The sequence below is a fragment of the Hydra vulgaris genome, chromosome 15 (assembly GCF_038396675.1).
Source record: "Hydra vulgaris chromosome 15, alternate assembly HydraT2T_AEP".
In the NCBI taxonomy this organism is placed as follows: Eukaryota; Metazoa; Cnidaria; class Hydrozoa; order Anthoathecata; family Hydridae; genus Hydra; species Hydra vulgaris.
In genome coordinates this window covers 41,112,614-41,133,437 of record NC_088934.1, presented here as the reverse complement: position 1 = coordinate 41,133,437, position 20,824 = coordinate 41,112,614, and the positions used below count along the sequence as shown (strand labels likewise).

Below are 20,824 nucleotides of genomic sequence, written 5' to 3'. Positions count from 1 at the left end.
TGATATTAGTTTTTAACAACAAATTTGAAAGTTTTTGTAAATCTACCAACTTTGTAAATCTATCTTTTACATTTTACAATTATAATAAGTTAAACAATTTCATGCATATTTAAAAACTTATTTTTATTTAATGCTTTTGCGCATAAAAAAAATATATTTAAAAACATTTTATGTTTACTTTAGCGCATAAAAAAAATATTTGCAATAAAATATATTTGTTAGATTCTTCAAAATGAAAAAGATACTTGACATTCCCATTTTCTTCTAAAATTTCAAATATAAAAAGTGTGCCTTCTTGATCTACACAGGCAAGAAGATTCGAAGTCAAGGATTCAAAGCATAAATCTACCACTTTCATTACAAAACCTCGAAGTAATACACGCATGGATGTGAGAAGATTAATAACACGAACATGATCGTCATTTTTTTTAGCTATGAAAAATAAAAAATGACATCATCGGAAATAAATAAATCAAAATCTTTTTTATCAAAAATATAAAATATTTATAAAATTTTATTATTTAAAAAAAATATTTATAAAACTTTATCATTTAAAATAAAAATATTTGTTTTTATTTCAAATAAAAAAATATTATTATATTAATATTGTTATATAATGTTATATAATATTGTTATTATATAATATTGCTATTACTGTTGGGGTCAAAAAAATCTGACCACCCAATATTTATAGCAAAAAACCATATTTGTAGTGTATGCATTTTTTATTAAAAATGTTTTTCAAAAATTCAAAAAACATACAAGAATATATAATGAATCAAAAATAATTAATTGACAAGTCTATTTATAATTACAATATAATTGACTATGTATCTTTATTTATACTTGTAATTTAAATTTTTTAAAGTTTATTTGATCCCAACAAAGCATTAGTTTTTTTTTTAATTTTTGTCACCATAATGGAAGCATTTTGATCATTGACAGTGTTGGAAAGTTCTTAGCAAAATAAATAGTTGATTGCTGTAACAATAAAATAAGTAAAAAAACATTTTTAGGTCCTTTTTTTATCATTTTTAGTTCTGTTATCTAGAAAGTGTTTGCACAACAAAATCTAAAACTTCGATTTTATATTAAACAATTTGTTTTTAGGTTTTAATGTAATATCACTTTAATTTGTAACTGAATTGACTTTTAACTTAATTACCAAATTACCTAAACGAAGTAAATGCTTAAAACAGATTAAATAAAACAACAAAGCAAATAATTATTAAAAATAAACATTTAAATATTTGTATTACAAAATGAAACTAAAAAAAGGAGAAAATAAATTTTTACAAGGTAAAACATATGCAATGTATTCATTGTTGCATGACACCAAGTTTCCATTATAATATTTTTCTTCCCATTCAAATTTTGAAATTTGACTAAACTTGATCTAGAAATAAAGTTTTATTTTAAAACATTCATACAAACCATTTAAAATTTACACAATATTAACAATAATAATTTGTATATAATAACAATTCAATTTTGAGTTTTAATCTAAAATTATTTTAAATTATGAAATAATAAAATTAATTCTAAAAATTTCTTCAATAAACTTTTTTTTTAATTATAAAATTTGATTAACTTTTTGTAAATTTTTAAATTAGAACTATGATTTTGTAGTGGAAATATTCAATACCAACAAAGAACAATCTACAAAAAATAATTCAAGAACTTTAAGAAAAACACTCCATGATTTTGAAAACTGCTAATAAAAATAATTTTCTGTGGAATATACCATTCCTGCACTAAAACATCTATTTTACTGTTTAACATATTCCACTATAGCGATTGTAAAAAAATTCATTTGACTTACTTTGTCTAAACAACTTCAACAACAGTTTGAAAGATGTACAGATCTATTTTCATATAAACATGTATATCTTCATATAAGCATATATATCTTCATATAAATATGTGTATGTATACGTATAAACATGCATATTTTCATATAAATCTCTAATAAATGCCACATTACACATATTTTTATATATGTGAATAAGAGTTTGGTGATATGTGAATGAAGAGCCGGTTTCAAACAAAATTAAAAAAGGTATATGTGAATAAGATTTAGCCATGTGATAAGTGGATAAGATTTAGCCATGTGATAAGTGGATAAGATTTAGCAATGTAATAAGTGAATAAGATTTAGCAATATGATAAGGGGATAAGATTTAGCAATATAATAAGGGGACAAGATTTAGCAATGTGATAAGGGGATAAAATTTAGCAATGTGATTTGGGTATAAGATTTAGCAATATGATAAAAAAATGTCAGAATAAATATGGGTCGAAATTAAAGTTGTTTAAAATTTCTGTGTACATTAAACTGTACTAGTTTTTACCTTACACAAGTTTGAACTGTTATAAAAAATATAGCGATTTATGTTTTACATACAAATGTTAATCATTGAATAAAAAAAATAGTTTTTTAGTTCGTTGCTAAAATATTTTAAACTGATTAATAATATTTATATTTAAATTATAATTTCAATATAAATATTAATCAGTTTCAATATCAGTTTCAGCATTTTTTATATATACGAAATCTTAATAATAAAATAAAAATATATTATAACAATAAATATATTTTTATAAAATTAAAAAAATACTTTTTAAAAAATCAAAATTTCAAAGTATAAAATTAGATTTCTTCAGCTTTTGCCCCAGATAAAAAATCATCCTTTATTATTATTCAATAATAATAATAACATCTCTAAATGCAACCAGATTAAAAATTTTAAATAGTATCACAAGATGAACTCTAAAAATTTTCCATAGTATCTTTGATACAGGCGCACACCTGCATTAAGAAATTTGATTTGTTTTAAATATTGTATAATCTTTTATATTTATTATAATTACATTTATAGAATTATTTAGATAAATTTATAATCATTTTAAGATAAAATTTTAAAATACTTTTTGAGAAATAACTATATTTCAGTTCATTATTTTTATAATTTGTTCAAAATATAAAGGAGTTGTATTTAAATGATACTTAATTAAATGATCAGCATTCTTCAAGTAAAAAGACAATTAGTTGATGTACACTTTACTTTTTTTTTTTAAAAGACTATTAGAGTTTTGCAACATGATAAAAAAAGTTAAAAAATCATATTAACGAATAAAAATGCTTTTATATTTATTAATGCTTTATGTCACAAAATAAAATAAAAAGGCTAAAGTTTTCAAAATCTCTAAATTTTAATGCCAGAAGTTTTCAAATGAAAAATAAAACAAACCTTTTATTTAAAGTTTTGATTAAAAAGCAAGAAAAAATCAAACTAATTATTTTAAAACACGCAAGTCTACACAAACAAATTTGCAGTTTTGAAATCAAAAGTAAAACAAACCATGTTGCTAGCAGTATTACTTTCTGTTGGATCAATATTACTAGCAAATATTTCAATATCTGTACCAAACAAATTATGAAAATTTCGAAAATCTTTACCTTCGCATTGACTAAACAAGAATCAATAAAATAATTATAAATTAATAAATATATAAATTTTATAAACAAATTTTTTTTTATTACTTACATTTAGTATATACATGTGTGTATGTGCATGTGTGCGTGTGTGTGTGTGTGTGTGTGTGTGTGTGTGTGTGTTGTGTGTGTGTGTTGTGTGTGTGTTAAAATATTTTTTATTCGAAAAAATTTTAAATCTAGTGTTTTTGTATTAGATAGAACACATTAAGGGGGTCTCTGCATATATTTTTCAAAAATGTTGTTTTGTGGGACACCCTATATATATATATATATATATATATATATATATATATATATATATATATATATATATATATATATATATATATATATTAGGTCTGAGCGGTGATAATGGGCCGCTGGTGGCCCAAACCTGGCCAAAACCACCGCTCAGACCTACTTAGTGCCTGTGCCAAGTTTGGTATTGATTGGTCCAGAGGTGTTGACATTTATTAAACATTGCCTTTTATATATAGAGAGATGTATGTATGTATGTATGTATGTATGTATGTATGTATGTATGTATGTATGTATGTATGTATGTATGTATGTATGTATGTATGTATGTATCTATGTATATATGTACATAGCCGCCAAGAGAGATTGCAGGCCCTGGGGAAGTTTTCTTAATGGCCCTCAATATGATCAATCATATACCCAGGACCGTTAGAAGCGTGCTCTGGTCATTGAAATTTAAAAATGAAAATTAATTAAATCTTTTTAAAGTCAAAACTATTTAAATCTTTTAAAAGTTAAAGTTAGGAAAAAGTGTGCTAAAAATAATGTTAAACACTGTTTCATAATAGAGCTTTGCGAGCCTTTCGACTAGCAAACAAATTAATAACTTCTTCAAAATTAATTTTCATAGCCATTTCGGTTTCAACAGATAAAAGTCCGAAGTCATTTAAACAATTTTGTGTCATTGTTGATCTTAATACGTTTTTTATTCTTTTCAACATGCTAAAAGATCTTTCTGCTTGGGCAACTGTCACGGAATTATGCAAAATAGCCTTATTGCAATTATAATGTTTGGAAACAACACATCCAGTTTGTTTTCTTTAATTTCATTTAACAATTCAACGACTCTGAAATATTTTGTATATTGGCATCATAAATTGATTTTAAAGGTAGTATTTTATCTCTAAGATGATCATCAATATCATTTTCATACATTTTTTGCAACTTTTCACACTTACTTTGTATTTCTTGATCATTTAAGACACAAAACAACCATAATAATTGAATAAAGAATCTATTTCTTTTGCTGCATTAAATCTTCTTGTCATATTTCCATTAATGCTATCCATTAAAACATTGAAAACATTAATTCTAAATTCTTCTGACGGTATCCTTTTTAACTTGTGTGTTATTTTTTTTCTTTTAGTATATTTTTTCCCGAAAACTCTATGTTTATCTATAAAAATTTACTCAACAATCTACATTCATTTAAAATAGTATCCCAACTATTTCTTATAGTATTTAACTCAACAAGAAGACTTGAAAAATTATTTATTTCTACACCAATTATTGCATTGCAAGCTTGTAAAACAGTACTTCTGTAGTTTATAGCTTATAGTTTGTAGTTTATAGTTTATATATATATATATATCTATATATATATATATATATATATATATATACATATATATATATATATATATATATATATATATATATATATATATATATATATATATATATATATATATATATATATATAAAACATTTTCCAGTGGACCAAATTGTGAATCTAAACCATTCTCGAATTCCCTTGAAAACACACAAAAAATTTTATCAAAATCGGTTCAGTCGTTTAGGAAGAGTTAACGGGTGATGCGGAAGTTATCGGACAAATCCTGATTTCATTATTTGAGCAAAATAATTAGTTTTTGCGGTTTTATGTGTAGGCATAAACTTTCTATAAAGTATAAACTTTATTATTTGAAACACAATTATTTAAAATGAGGTTAAATGCAGCTGAACGAGAATCTTTTCGAAAGCGACTAAAAATGTTTTTTGTAAATAAACCTAATATAAAAAAAAAAAATCGTAAATCATTTTGAAAAGGAAGGATTTGCTCAAAGTACAATATATGATAATTCGGTGTTAACCAATCGACAATTGGTTGTCAGTTAAAAAAATGAATATTAAATATAAAAAACGTGAAAAGACTCCAAAATACACTATAAAACAACAAATAAACGCAAAGAAAAGAAGCAGGAAACTAGTTAACCAACTCTATAACATAAAATCGCTTCTAGTCATCGATGACAAAAAATACTTTTGTTTTGCAGGGGAAAACATGCCTGAAAATTCTGGATACTACACAAACAACAAAAAGAAATGCCTAGAAAGTGTTTGTTTTATAGGAAAAGAGAAATTTCCAAAAAAATTATTAATGTGGATAGCCATATCTGACCGTGGTATGTCTGAGCCATTGTTTCGCACTTCCAAGGCTGTAGGGATCAATTCATCAATCTATATTAATGAATGTTTAGAAAAACAACTTCTTCCATTTATTCACAAGTATCATGGAGACTTTAACTATTTATTTTGGCCAGATTTAGCAAGTTCTCATTATTCTAAAGATTCTCCGAATTGGATGGATCAATATGTCTATTACGTTGATAAAGAATCCAATCCCCCAAATATGCCTCAAGCACGACCGATTGAAAATTTTTGGGGACATATGGCACAGAAGGTTTACGAGGGAGATTGGCAAGCTTCAACAGAGCAAGTTTTGATTGATCGCATTAAACTAAAACTACAAGAAATTGATTTAAACTTTTTACAGTCGCATATGAAAGGCGTCACAGCAAAATTGAGATCAATTGCAGATGGTGGTGTTTTTTCATATAAAAATTAATATATTTTTATTAAAAGATAAATGCTTTATTTTAAAAAAATATAATAGTAGTTTGTTTTTTTATTTATAAATAAGTTATTGACGTTTTTATTTTGTCCGATAACTTCCGCATTACCCGTTATAAAACAAATATAAAACACTATCATATAATTTAGTATGCAAAAGTTACACCATTAAAGTTTTAAACTTTTTTCAATATACTCTACTTAGCGTGATGGTCTTAACATTTACATTTTACCACTTCTGAACAAAACAACTTTGTCAGACTTAATGCACTGAACAGCATGGTAAAAAAAAATTATTTGGTGTGTGTATATAGCATATATTGATATTATTATATGCTGAGTTTCATAGTTTTTACTTGAAGTTTTACAAGCATTTTTATTTTTTTTTTTTGTGGTAGCAGTCGTAACTGTGACGGTCATAACCGTGACAGCCATAACCATGACGGTCGTAACAAAAAATCCAATATTAAAAAACAACAACTAAAACAATCCAATCAATGATGCAAGATAAAAAGTATAAATTATTATTAAAAACCATGTAAATTATGTAAAAAAAAAAACGTAATATTATCAAAGTTTTCAATTAAGGGTTTACGATACAATTTTTAACGCTACACAATAGTAAATGTAACTGTAAATAAACATCAAAACACATTTATACAATCTTTACACCTTTAAAACCTTGTTATGCTGTAATAAAATGATTCATTTTAATAACTTTTTTGCACAAAAGTATTTTTTAATAGTTAAAAAAAAAGTTATGGAGTTTAGTATACTTTATCATAACTTTTTTACTTTTTATATTTTTATAAATTTTACTTTTTTACTTTTTTTTCTCCTCTTTCTCGCGGATTTGCCCATTGAGCAAAGCAACTGTAAGTTCAATCTGGGACTAATATCATATGACTAACTATAAGGCAAATATTGTTGTTTTTTTTTGCGAAAAAATGCCTACATATGACAAATTTTCTTATGGAAAGGTGACAACATAGGGGTACTGCCGCCCAAATTTTCCTAGAATAGCCCCTGAACTAATATCAACCAATCAGGAACAATCTTTCTGATGAACCTGGTGAAGGTGAAACAGACTGTAGAAAAAATTTAAATTAATGTTTTTACTAATTTACTTTTTGCAGATTAAACTAACTTAACTTCCATTTATTTATATATATATATATATATATATATATATATATATATATATATATATATATATATATATATATATATATATATATATATATATACAGGCCTTGTTTTAAACCATTACGCCTAGAGCGATTTACGTACGCCTTAAACGATTTTTATAAAAGAAGCAATTAATTTTTAAGAAAACTACATTAACTTTTGAATGACGATATGTAAAAATATTTGTTACAAAAGTTTGAAAGTAGTTACGTTAAAAATAATTATTGTAACTTTTTATTGCGATGATATTTCTTATCTTTTTATAACGATTATATTCAACGTAATTTTACGCTAACCTTTTATCTAAATATTTTACAAAATGAAAAAAGTTCGCCAATCCTTAACTAAATATTTTTTGCAGATGATTTTAATAAAAAATACAGTAAAAAAACTCAATACAAATCTATAATACAAAAAACATTTATATTCTGTAATCTCTGAAAACAAAAATATGAAGATATTTTTTCAAGATATTAAAAAAATGTGCCAGTATATGAATAATTTATTTTTAATTTACATAAAATTAATTCTTCATTAATTATTACTCTTTGCTTTTTTTATTAGTTAAAAGTATATGGATACCTTTAACTTTAACATATACAGGGGGAGGGGGCCGGTACATAAGAAAAGAAAGTTACCTGTTACTCAAAATTTTTGAAAGAAGACAATTTGTTTAACTGCGTGCGATTCAATAAACTTTTTTTTTTTCATAAATCAAGTTATATTATAAAGTTAAAGACATCACGAGTAGACTATAACATCCGCTGATGACACAAATATTACGTTAAATATATTTATACAACGGAGGTTTCATTATGCATGCGCACGTTGCCGACTCCGTTAATTTAAAACTAAGGCATGTTTTAGTTTAATGACAGTCTTTATTCTTTACTAATGACTGTATTTTTCTATATAAAATAAGACAAACTAAAATATCAAAACCTAGTATATTTTTATTCTCTCCAAATTGTTTGAAGTTCAATAATGGATTGTATTTTGAAGAACCAAAAAATTACTTTGAAAACTTTTAAGTCTTGGGACTTTGCCGATGTTTTTCAAATTGAAACACTCACAGAAAAAGGGAAGATTTATGTCATTAAAATCATATGTAGTTTATATAAGCTTCATCAACAGAAAATCTTATCCAAAACCAATGGTGCCGCGAGGGTAGCTGCTCTACGGTTTATAAATGGCACGAATTATGTTAAAAAAGTATTTGTAGACATTTGTCAGAAGCAACTCATCAACATGCAATTCAATTAGAAAATGAAGGCAAAAATGAAGATGGAGTAGCCAACAGTGTAAGGGTTTATAAATTAGTTAAATTTTTTTGTTTCATTGTCAATCAATTCCATTTTAGTTAAAAGCAAAAAAAAATATTATATTTTTGGTTTATTAAATTAAATATTTATCCAAGTAAAGTTGTTAGACTTGAAATAATTTTTAAATCTTGTAAATCGTGACGTTAGAATATTAGGGTTCTATCTCACTTTTGTAATGTTAAAAGAATTTAAAAAACTTGTTATACCCTTATAAATTTTTTAAATCAAAAGTAAAAATTTGTTAACTTCGTTAAATTAAATAATCAAAACATCAAATTTGTTTAATTGATTGCTTAGAACACACATCTTTTATTATTTATTAAGTAATATAAATTGGTTTAAGACAAAATAGTATATCGGTAGATGAGAATTATAAGGTTCTATCTCCCAATGTGCATAGTGAAAAAGTTCAATTTTTTGTATTTATTTATAATAGTTTTGCATTTAAAATTATATAATCTTAGTATATTAATCTTATTATTGTTATTTATATAATATTTAAATTGTATGTTTTTCTTTTTTCATTCTTAATTTCAACCTTGTTTAATAAAGTTGGAACTATCAACTAATTTGTAAACAAGCAAGTTTAAAAATAATACAATTAATAATGTAAAATTAATTATAAAACATAAATAACATTAAAAAATATACATATTTGATCAATATAAACAACGGATAATTGAATAACTTAAAATCGCAAGTTAAATTGAAGGGCTTAGTGCTAAAAGTACTCAAGTCACAAAATTAATGTCTTGAGAAAATTTAGTTTGATATAACACTTAAAAACAAGGATTCAAAATGGCTGATCAAAGTAGATTTTCTCAAAACATTTACTTGTGACTTAAGCACTTTTAGCACTAAACCCTTCAATTCTCTAAAGGGATCGTCCATAAATTACGCAACGCTAAATTTATTTGAAAAACAGTAGTAGGAGTTCTTAAGTTCTTTTACTTGGCGATTTTCACTAAACTTAATACGCTATTTTCATTTTTTTTTTAACTTTAGGTGCTGCAAGTGAAAACTTTTGATTATTTTGTCTTGTTTATTAGTGAAATTTACCATTGCGTAATTTATGGTCGATTCCCAACTTAATTTATAGTATATTTTTTCAATAACAATTTTTTAAAACTAAAAATGTTTCAATAATATTATTTAAAACTAAAAATGTTTCAATAATATTATCTTATAAGTTCTTATCTCATAGGTTTGATCACTTTATAAAATATATTTTGTTATTGTTAAAAAAAATTATTTTCACAAAACTATTAATTATATGTTATAATGGGTGACAGGAATAATGTCGCAAAATTTTGATAGTCGCAAAGTTTGATTTGCTAAAACACTTAATGTCTATAAAAAAAAATAAAGATAAGCCTATGACGTCAAATATCGCGTTAAGCTAATGCGTTAGGCACTTTTTTATTTAAAACAAGGCCTGCATATATATATATATATATATATATGTATATATATATATATATATATATATATATATATATATATATATATATATATATATATATATATATATATATATATATATATATATATATATATATATATATATATATATATAGTTTTAGGTTTTTTTTAATTTTAAAGACTGGAAAATATATATTTTTTTTAATTATTTGATAGACTGCCTGCGCAAACCAAACCCTCAGTTGATGTAGCAGCAATCTGTTGCAAGTCAGGTTATTTGTCAGTCGATGTAGCAGCACTCCGTTGCGAGTAAGGCTATAAGATGTAGTAACACTCCACGCATGTTTTACAGTTAAAAAATAAAAATAAAAACATTCAGAATGTTTTTATTTTAAAAAAAAAAAAAAAACATTTAGAATGTTTTTAAAAAACATTCTAGCCTTTTAATTTATGGTTTTGTGGTTTAATTACTTCCTGCAATTAAACTATTGTGTTTTGACATCATCTAACCTTTATTTTGTCAGCTTTAAAACCACAAACAAGGGATGAGCCATTTTTTACCAAAAACACATTTTCTTAGTCGTAAAGTAAAGGTATATATTTTAATAGACTACTTGACCACAAGTGTTTAGATGTTTTGATGATTTAAACATTTCAGAAATGCGCTGAAAAAAGAAACACTAAGCTAAACTTAGTAGGAAAACTAACTAGGAAAAAAAATTTAAAACACTACAGAAAAAAGAAAAAAACAATTCCTTATGAATAAGAAAATATATATAGCTTTAAAATAAAACTCAAAAAACTCAAACTCGAAGTGAAAATTACTTTTCGTTACATTTTTAATTGTACTTGAAATAAATTACTTTAAAACATATCTTTTGAAACATTTTATTAAAGGTACGCAAAACACTTTTACAAATTACTTCTAATGATTGTTTAATAAATGAACAAATTTTATTTAAATTATTGTTAAGTGAAATTAAATTATTGAAAAGAAAAAAAAATTAAATTTTTAAATTGTAAATTTACATTTAAATAAACATTTCTTTCAAAAAGTTGCTAAAATTACATTAGTAAGTCATTACATTAGTAAGTCAAGTTTAAATCATTACATTAGTAAGTCAAGTTTAAAAAAAATATATTGATAAAAAAAGTTTTAAAAAAAAATATGCCTAATATTGTGGTTAACAAACAGCTTAATATTCAACAGTAAAATTTAAAATTTTCTTATACAATTAAAATATTTTGAGCTTTGTTATGTTTTAACTGAATTTTTTTTTTCAAGTTTTTTTTTTTTTTTGCTTAATATTTTTTTAGTAAAAGTTTTGTCAGTCAATTAAAGCTTTTTTGGCACATTTTTGAAACTTTTTCATAACTAAAAAGCTGCAGTAAATTTTTTCATATAAAAATATTACATGTGGTCAGATATAACATGTACTTGCATATAATTTCTGGCCAAACCTGGACAACTGGACATGTTTCTATTGAATAGTACCTCAAAAGTAACGAAAGTTTGGCAGTCAATGTTTAAAAATTTATACAAAATATGGTTGGAATATTTTTTTAATTTGGTCTTAAGATTATTTAAACAATTCAAAGAGACTGGATCAGTTGAAGATACCAAACACACTGGTTGTTCAAAAACTAGCCCTTCAAAACTCAATGTCAAACCAGTGCATGAGAGATTTCATGAAAATCTTAAAACACCAATTTAACTTCGTGGATAAAAACTAAATATTTCAGGAAGCATTCTTAGAAAAGATCTGTCTCTATGCTTTTAAAATTCAATTAACACAACAACTAAAGCCTAATTACCATGCACAATAAATAGAATTTGTTGAATGGATTAATAAACATCAACAAGTGAATGCTGTTTTTCGAGAGAAATTGTAATAAGGGATAAAGCACATCTTTAACTTGATGGTTTCACCATTCACCAAAATTGCTGTGTGGGGTTCTGAGAACCCACATGTGATTGTCAAAGAAATGCATTCACAACATGTTATTGTTTGGTGGGCATTTTGAGCAGAAAGCATCATTGGATCTTACTTTTTTAAAAACATGGCTTTTTTTTGAATTTAGAAAAAATTGTTACTTTTTTTAAACTCATTTTTACAACAACGTCAATCACTAAATTTTGAAAATCTTTAAAAAATTTAATGCTGATTGAAACCAAAAGAACTTTTTATTATGCAATAAAGAAGCAAATAATTTAAAACAACATTAAAATGAAGTTAATAATTTACTACTTTAATTAGTAAGTTAACTTTATTTTATCAAATTAATAATTTAATTTACTAATTTATTAAAAGTAATTTGATGCAAATGAGTTGAAGTTTTGGGTGACTCAACTGCATCAAAATAATATTTTTATTGGCCGTTTAAAAAAATCTTTGTTTGGAGCCATTGGGTGATGCTTGTACAACATTAAATGCCATTTATTTTTTATTTTCATGTTTTTTATGACGATTAATTTCGATCAATATTCAAAAAGTTAAATTTGTTGTTTATGTAATTATTTTTTCAATAGATATAAGACTTTGTTTTTTATAATAATATGTTAAAAAAACAAAGTTTTATATATTATTTATTTCTTAAAATTAATTTTACAAGAAATAATTTTTGACTGGATTTATATATTTTTCAACTAAAGGTGGTCACCATTATAATCAATGAGAAAACAATTAAAATGGAGGAAAAAATCAATTCATATATGAAAACTAATAAAATGAAAAATATGTCTATTACTCAATATTGGTACTGCTAAACCTACACTTTTGAGTGCAGAAAAACCCAATGCCTAATTGATATTGTTTTGGAGTACATATCTGATTGCAAAACCACAATCGATACAAATTGTTAAAAAAAACAAATATATGCTGTAGTGGTGTAGTGGTAGAGCGCTAGCTTCATAAGCGAGAGGTTCTGAGTTTGATCCCTGCCATGTCCCTGGTAGTACCGCGCTCAACTTGTTTCTCTGCACAGCGGCCTTGTTTGTCTAGGTTGGTGTTTTGGAGTTATAGAGTTGAGAGAGGGTTATACCACAAATAAGTAGCCTCCTGGTCTGTAGTGGCCTTCTCAGCCTTGAGGAGGTAAATTAACAAAAGAAAAAAAATTGTTTTCACATCGAACCATTGAATTATGGAAATGTGCATTTGCATTCTTTACATTGAAGTACTTTTTGCTGCTTACTTTAGCCTTTTTTTTATTTCGTCTTTTATCCATTGATCGAACTTTCTCCATTATTTTAGTTTCAGTTAGAGCTTCTGCAATTCTTACAATGTTTCTTTTAAATTTGCTGATATGTTTACCAGAGTCACTGGTAAAAAAAAATGTTTGCTTTGTTAAAATATTCAACTGAGATATTTGACATTGGTGCGCAAGAAATTGATAAACGCTGGGCAGTCAATGATAAAGTCAATGCTGATTGTGATGCTAGCTCTTGTGTTAGATCTTCAAATGTTACTATTATTTTCAATTTGCACCTTTCCAACATTAGCAGTTCAAAATATGTGAAGCTTTTAAGTTATTTTATTATAAAATTTTTGCTTTATTTTATTGTTTCTTGTAATTGTTAAAATATTTTTCAATTAAATGGAAAAAATGATGCTCTGTTTAATGCAATGTTATCTGCTCTGCATAATGCTACATCATGTTTCTATATTTCTTTAAAATGATACCATCACTTTAATGAAGGTTTGCCATTTTCGAATATATGCTCTTGTTTTGTGTTTTTCAAATAGTGTTGAATAATAGAAATTATATCTGCTGGTGTCAAATCTAACCCTAAATGCTAAAACATTGAATTAAATGAATCAATAACTTTTTAGTTCCAACTGATAAAGCCGTTAACCTGCGTTTTTACTTTTATTTCTGTCAACCAATGTCAATTTTGATACATCGAACTTGAATGCACACTTTCTTTATGATATTCCTTGCTCTAGATGATGTTTTAAAGCATTTTCAACATATTCTTTGGTGTAGTTGTAGTTTGGCGTTTTTTATTTTTTATATAAAATTGCAGAAGATTACCACATTAAAAAAAAGATGGCGTTCTTTTTATAGAAATAGAAAGGAATTTAAAAAGGAAGTAGTATGGTAGATCACTACTTTATATACTAACAGTAGAACTAAGGAAGTAAACACCTATTGGTTGCTTATTGCCTGATATAAGTAGAATATTACCTATTTTTTAGTTTTTATCAAATAACTTACTTATTTTAAAACAAAATAGGTAATTTAAATGGGAATTTTTTTATTTTACAATAAAATAAAAATATTACCATCAGATTCAGAAATTCTCTATTAAACTCTATTAAACCATATCTTTAAAAATTTTAAAACTAGTTTATCATTTAAAAGTTAGGAAGTTTTAAATAAGTAATTATGGTTTTTCAAATTGGTGCACCAAAAAATGCTTTTACCCTCACAAAAATGTCATCAAACAAAAATATTTTTTACATGTTCTGATAGATGTAGTCCTACTCTATATTGATCTGCTTTTACATTATGATATTTCTTAAAACTCTTTGTTTAATTAAAGTTTAAGTAAAAATGACAGACTTACTTAGGGTAAGTTAGTGAACACAATAACTTACCCATGTGTATTTTATCCATGTTTCTTTTCTTTTTTTCGATTATTGTAGCATTGAGAGGCATAAACCATAAACCACTATTTTATTTGGTTAATATTAACACCCAAAATCTGATTTAGTTTTACATTATTCTGAATCACATGATAAATATTGTATTGTTGGCAAGGATCAATCCTTGCCAATAACAAAACATTTTATTTTATTGAAATAAAATGAAACCATTTGATAAGTCAGAATAATTACCATAACTTAAATAATTATCCTAAATAATTTAATAAATGTCATATCAAAGTTATCCTATTATAAATTATCTGCCATACAAAAACATGTTCATAGTCGGCAATTTTATGCTATTCAAAAAATGGGTCATCATGCATTAATTTTTGTGTAAAAAATTAAGTGTAACAAAATGTTTATAAGTAGCACAAACTCTTCCAAGACGACTAAAAAGATGCCAACGATAAACCTTGCTTTTGACACCCCAATATGTCAATAACAATAAAAAAGCTAAAGCAGTAAAAATAATTTGTTTTAAAAAAAATCAAATTACTTTTAGAGAAGTTGCTAAGGATTTGGGATGAGCAACAAAGATTTATTGCAGCTGAGAATTTAAACTAAGATTTTCACTTTCCAGGTTGCGAACAACTTTTTGAAAGATTTGTGAGAACTTGTAAAATTTTTGGGCTAAAAACAACACCTCAATCATGCCTCAGCAAGAGGTTTATACTTTTACTATAAGCAAATAAAGCCACTTTAGAGACAATGTTGTCAAAAAGATCAATAATTTAGATGAGAAACAATGTAAGACTAAAGATAATATCTTGTTCAACCACATCTGTACCAATACTCAAAAAACTATTTTTTGTTATTAAAATTAATAAGTAGAGAAAAAGAAGAATCTGTATAGTCAGAGCAAGTTGTTTGACTTAAGTTGATCAGTTTTTTAATTAAAAACAGAAAAGTTTTTTAATAATAGTAAGAAGATTAATTGAATAATTTTAGGAAACAAAAATATTAAGAAATAATAATAGTATCAACTAAACAGTAAAAGGTGTCCGAGCAATCAAGATACAGGTGAACACTTGTTAAACAGTTAAGAAAGTTTTAAAGGGTCCCTGGTTTGTGAAAAACACTTTTGCAAAACTGTAACTGGAGTGTTGTCCCAACCACAAGTTGTAAAAAAATTTCAATGAGAAACAACTTTACAAATAGAAATAGCTTTAGCAACAGAAACAGAAACCTACTTTTCTGGGGTGCCAAAAAAAGGGTCATTATAGTCAAGAGATAATTTAAAAAGTTTCCTGCAATAAGTAGTTATGAAAGTTGGGGATGTTAGACTTGCTTTCGTTAATTACACTATTAAAGATTTTTCAACAACCTCTGGAAACTAATTTCTGAGCTAACATTTAAGATTAAGTAATCAGAGAACAATATATTAGCGTTAGACAAAACCTTTTTGCATAAAATTTTGCATATATTAGTATTAGACTAAACCTCACATAAACTTTTGCTTATCTTAGTGTTACACTAAACCTTGCATAAATTTTTGCATATCTTAGTGTTACACAAAACTCCTTTGCATAATTTTTTGCATACCTTTCTGTCAGAAAAAACCTCTTTGCATAAATTTTTGCATATTTTAGAGTTAGACAAAACCTTGCATAAATTTTTTGCAACAATAAAAAAGAGGTTTGCATTAAAAGTTAACCTTGAATTTAAAAATTTTCTCAAAAAATTTTCTTTTGTAGTTTCTGTTTTTATTTTGAAGTTTTAGTGTTTTGCTTTTACATTTGCATTAAGCTTGTTATTATTGCTAATTATTTTTATTACTGTTTGCTGTTGTTATTAATTGAGTGTTTTCATATTTTTTTCTTGTGTTATTTGATTTATTATAGCCTAATCCTTTTATTATTTTAAGCTTTTTTATTAATTTAATTTATGCATGTTTTTATTTATTTTTATTGCTGTTGATTTTTTTTTTTTTTTTTAATTTTATTTAGGTGTCACTCCAATGACTAGTTTTTAACTATATGAGTGACACCTAACCTAATTTTGTAAAACTATAAAAAATTTGTAATTTTTCAATTTTTGGTTGAATGAATGGAAAAAAATATAAAAAAGTAAAAAAATGGAAACAGATAAATTTCAATTTAAGCTTTAAAGGCTGTTTAATTACAGGAGATTATAAAGAAGACACAAACTTTTAGCAAAGAGATTTTTTTTAAAAAACCCCACAATCCTAAACCAATTTAACAAAACACTTGATAATTAAACTCGATAATTGGTAAACATTTTAATTAAGCCTCATTATAATTTAAAATTAAAATGCTTTGAGATAATACTTACATTTGTTGAGGTATATTCTGTAATCTTTCACTTACAAGAAACTCCATTTTTATATTTGATTAATAACTAAGAGAAATTGTATAATAATTGGTAAAAAAATTCCAAAACTAAAAAAAAAAAAAAATGACATTTAAAAAAATGTATTTACATAAAAACATAAAACAAATAAAAACAAAAGATTTATATATAATTTTATACATATATAGAGCTTTTGAAGAAGTTCAAAAAAAATTAATATTTCTTTGTTATGTTAACTTTCGTGAATATTTTTAGGTTCTTAAATTACATTCGGAACTAAAATAAGCATAGCTTAAAACCATATTCAATCAAAATTATTTTTTTGATATAAAAAAAAAATGTTTATTTGGAAAATCAAGGAAATTAAACATTTTTTATAAACTTTATTATGTATTATTTAAAATATATAATAAGGTTTATGTAACATTACTTATGTAAAAAAATAGGTGTGATAAACTAAATCCAAAATCAATAAATTTACTAATTTATTCATTTGTTTATTATTACTACTATTATTATTGTTGTTATTATTATTATTATTGTTTATTGTTGTTTTCTTTATTATTATTGTTATTGCTATATAGTCTAAAAAAATAGTCAACATAGTATTATAGTCAACATAAACTCCTCTATAATATAGAGGAGTTTATGTTGAATTTTCGGCAATATTTAAAAAATTACCCACAAAACTATAATAATTAGATAAATTATTCTCAAAATATTTCACTTCTAATAAATTTTGTTAAAAAATATTAAAAACCCTATAGCACATATCTATGCCAAGTTTACAAAATAGAAATCTTTAACTATCACTTTGTTGTTTTAATAGAGCTACTCGACAATATTTAAAACTGAAATTATTCGTCTGATCAGCACTTAGATTCTCGGAAAAAATAAGGAATAAAACAACAAAAAGATTACAACACTCCCGCAAAAAACAAAACCGAAGCTTATATTTAAATAACTATGAAACATCTTCAGCATTCTTTTAGCAACAACATCCTTACATGTACATTCTAACCTCCAATTGGGAGGAACCCAGATAATTTAAAGGGCTCATTTGCATTTTAGTAATGCCAGGAAAAATATTTTTGGAAATTAGGTCCTTAACGGCAGGTTTTAGGGGAGGGGGCTCTGACTAGTCACGACACTGCCTACATAGCAAAAAATTTAAAATCAGTGTCACTTATCAATTTCCTTAATTTTCCAATAGTCAAATTGTATAAAAAATTAACAATCTGTTTAGAAAAAACTTGTGAGATAAAATAGCACAGAAATACTTTCGAAAATATCAAATAGCTGTCCTAAATATAACTTGGTTTCAAGAAAAGCAACTCCATATTTAACCTAGAATTTCTTTTGTTTAATAAAACAATAGAATAATGAAAACAATAAAAAAGCATTCAAAATCAATTCAAAAACACAGAATAAATCAGACAGAATGATTCCGAAGCTAAATATCATGCTGAAAACAATTTGTCGGTTATAATACCGCATAAATTTTTATTGAATATATTTCTGGCAAGATTTAAAGAATACAGCAAGATTATTATAGGAAGCCTATATTCTTATTAGGGAGCCATTTTGCAATCTATATCGCAAGTATTAATATATATTAAAAATATTTAAAATGTTTATATATGTTTAGTTATTATTTTTTTGTTTTGTTTGTATCTTTTATATAGTTAGAGGTGCCTTAGCTACTGCTTTAGTTTATCTGTTATCTACTTTATGTGTATGTTTGTGTTCTGTCTAAACCTCTGGCGCGGTGTTCACTCACCCGTAAGTTGCTATCTATATGTGTGTGTTTTGTCTATTTTTGTTTATATGTATGCTACATTATGTATATATGTGTAAGTTACATTATGTATATATGTGTTCTATTTAAATGTTTAAATCTGTTTTGGTACAGTGTGAGCTAATTAACTAACTAGACACTCCAACTAGTAAATCTTCGCTCACCCTTGTCTCTAGTATTTTGTTGGGTGTAATATTTTTTCTAATGCATTTCCAAAATATCAATACGGTTTTTGATACTCTCGCCCAACGGCTGACTTGCTAACTACTGTGACAAAAAGATTTTATTGTGCTTTAGATGGAGGCGGAGAGACTAGAGCTATTACTATTGACATATTTAAAACTTTTGACAAAGTTTGGCATTCATCTGGGAAACTTGTTTCATCTGGGAAAGTTTTTGAGACTATCAAATTGTTTCTTTCTGACCGCTTTGTTAAAGTCATCCTCGAAGGCCAACTCTCTTCTTTATTTCTAGTAACTTCTAGGGTTTCTTAAGGTTCTATCCTTGGTCCTATTTTGTTTCTCATCTACATTAATGATCTTGCTGAAACCTTACACCTAAAATAGCTCTTTTTGCCGATGACTCAACTTTATACTCCTGTCTTAAAAAAAGTCTTCTTTTTTCGATCGCTTAGAAAAGGCAACTGATCTTGAATCTGATCTCGCTTCTGTAGCAGATTGAGGATCACAGTGGCTGGTAAATTTTAGCTCCAACAAAACTCAGTTATTTACTGCAAACAACTATCACAGTACTGTCAACAATCCTATATTAATGAATGGCAACCCTCTAACTCATTTACTACTGAATTTTTATAGAAATCATATATACAATCAATTGCTAAATTAGCATCTGTTAAGGTTGCTTCTCTTTATCGGCCTCGCCATTTTATCTCTCCATACTCCATTCTCTACTTCTACAAATATTTTTTTCATCCCTGTATGGAATGCTCTTGTCACATTTGGGCTGGTCCTTCTAACGATGCTCTTTCTCTTCTAAACAAGGTCCAAAAACTCATTGTAGTTTCACAAGTTTGAGTCTCTTTCACATCGTTGTAAAGTTGCATCTCATTCTCTTTTCTACAAATACTATAATAATACTATCATGTTCGCTGCTCAAAGTAGCTATTGTCTCTAGCTCCATCAACTAAAGCTCATTCTCGCTTGACTCATCATTCATCAAAGTCTCATTCTTTTACTGTATCAGTCCCTGCATGCTCCAAAAACTTTTGTTCGTCTAGTTTTTTTCCCCGCACGTCAACCCTTTGGAACTCTCTCACATCTTCATGTTTTCTTGACTCATACAACTTTCAACTTTTTAAGTCTTCTGTCAACCGTTTACTTTCTCAATTACTCTATTCTTTTTTTTTAATTACTCCCAACTTAATAGTGGTTGCTTGCAGCCTTGTTGGGAGTGAATCAGAATAAAAAAATAAAAAAATACGCGTTATAATATTCAAATGCTATAAGCGTTATAATACTTAAATATATATTTAGTGTTTAGAACATAATTACTTTTATTTTCCGTATAAAAGAAGTACAAGTCCCTTTAAAAGAAAAATCAAAATTAGGTACAAATATTTTGCTCCAAAGAAAAGGACTACAATGAGAAATACAAAACTGGTCATTTTTAGTTTAGCTATTGAATACTTTTACGCGCAAACTTTTTTTATTAACACACAATTCATATTTATTTGTGGGTTTAAAATTAAAAAGATTTATTAATCAATAATGAGATAAATTTACTAATTTAAACATAAAATGTAAAC

The 20,824-nt window shown here is 25.6% G+C and overlaps 1 protein-coding gene across 1 annotated transcript in view; it reads right to left on the bottom strand.

The window, feature by feature from the left end:
- Positions 1–17,367, bottom strand: part of LOC100206712 (enhancer of mRNA-decapping protein 4) — a 58,619-nt gene extending 41,252 nt beyond the window's left edge. The window contains exons 1-4 of the mRNA XM_065818879.1: positions 17,244–17,367; positions 3,363–3,471; positions 1,297–1,396; positions 246–432 (exon numbers count right to left, since the gene is read on the bottom strand). Coding sequence (XP_065674951.1) covers positions 246–432; positions 1,297–1,396; positions 3,363–3,471; positions 17,244–17,290 — 443 coding nt within the window. The 5' untranslated portion in view covers positions 17,291–17,367. The remainder of the gene's footprint in view (positions 1–245; positions 433–1,296; positions 1,397–3,362; positions 3,472–17,243) is intronic.
- Positions 17,368–20,824: the final 3,457 nt, after the last annotated feature.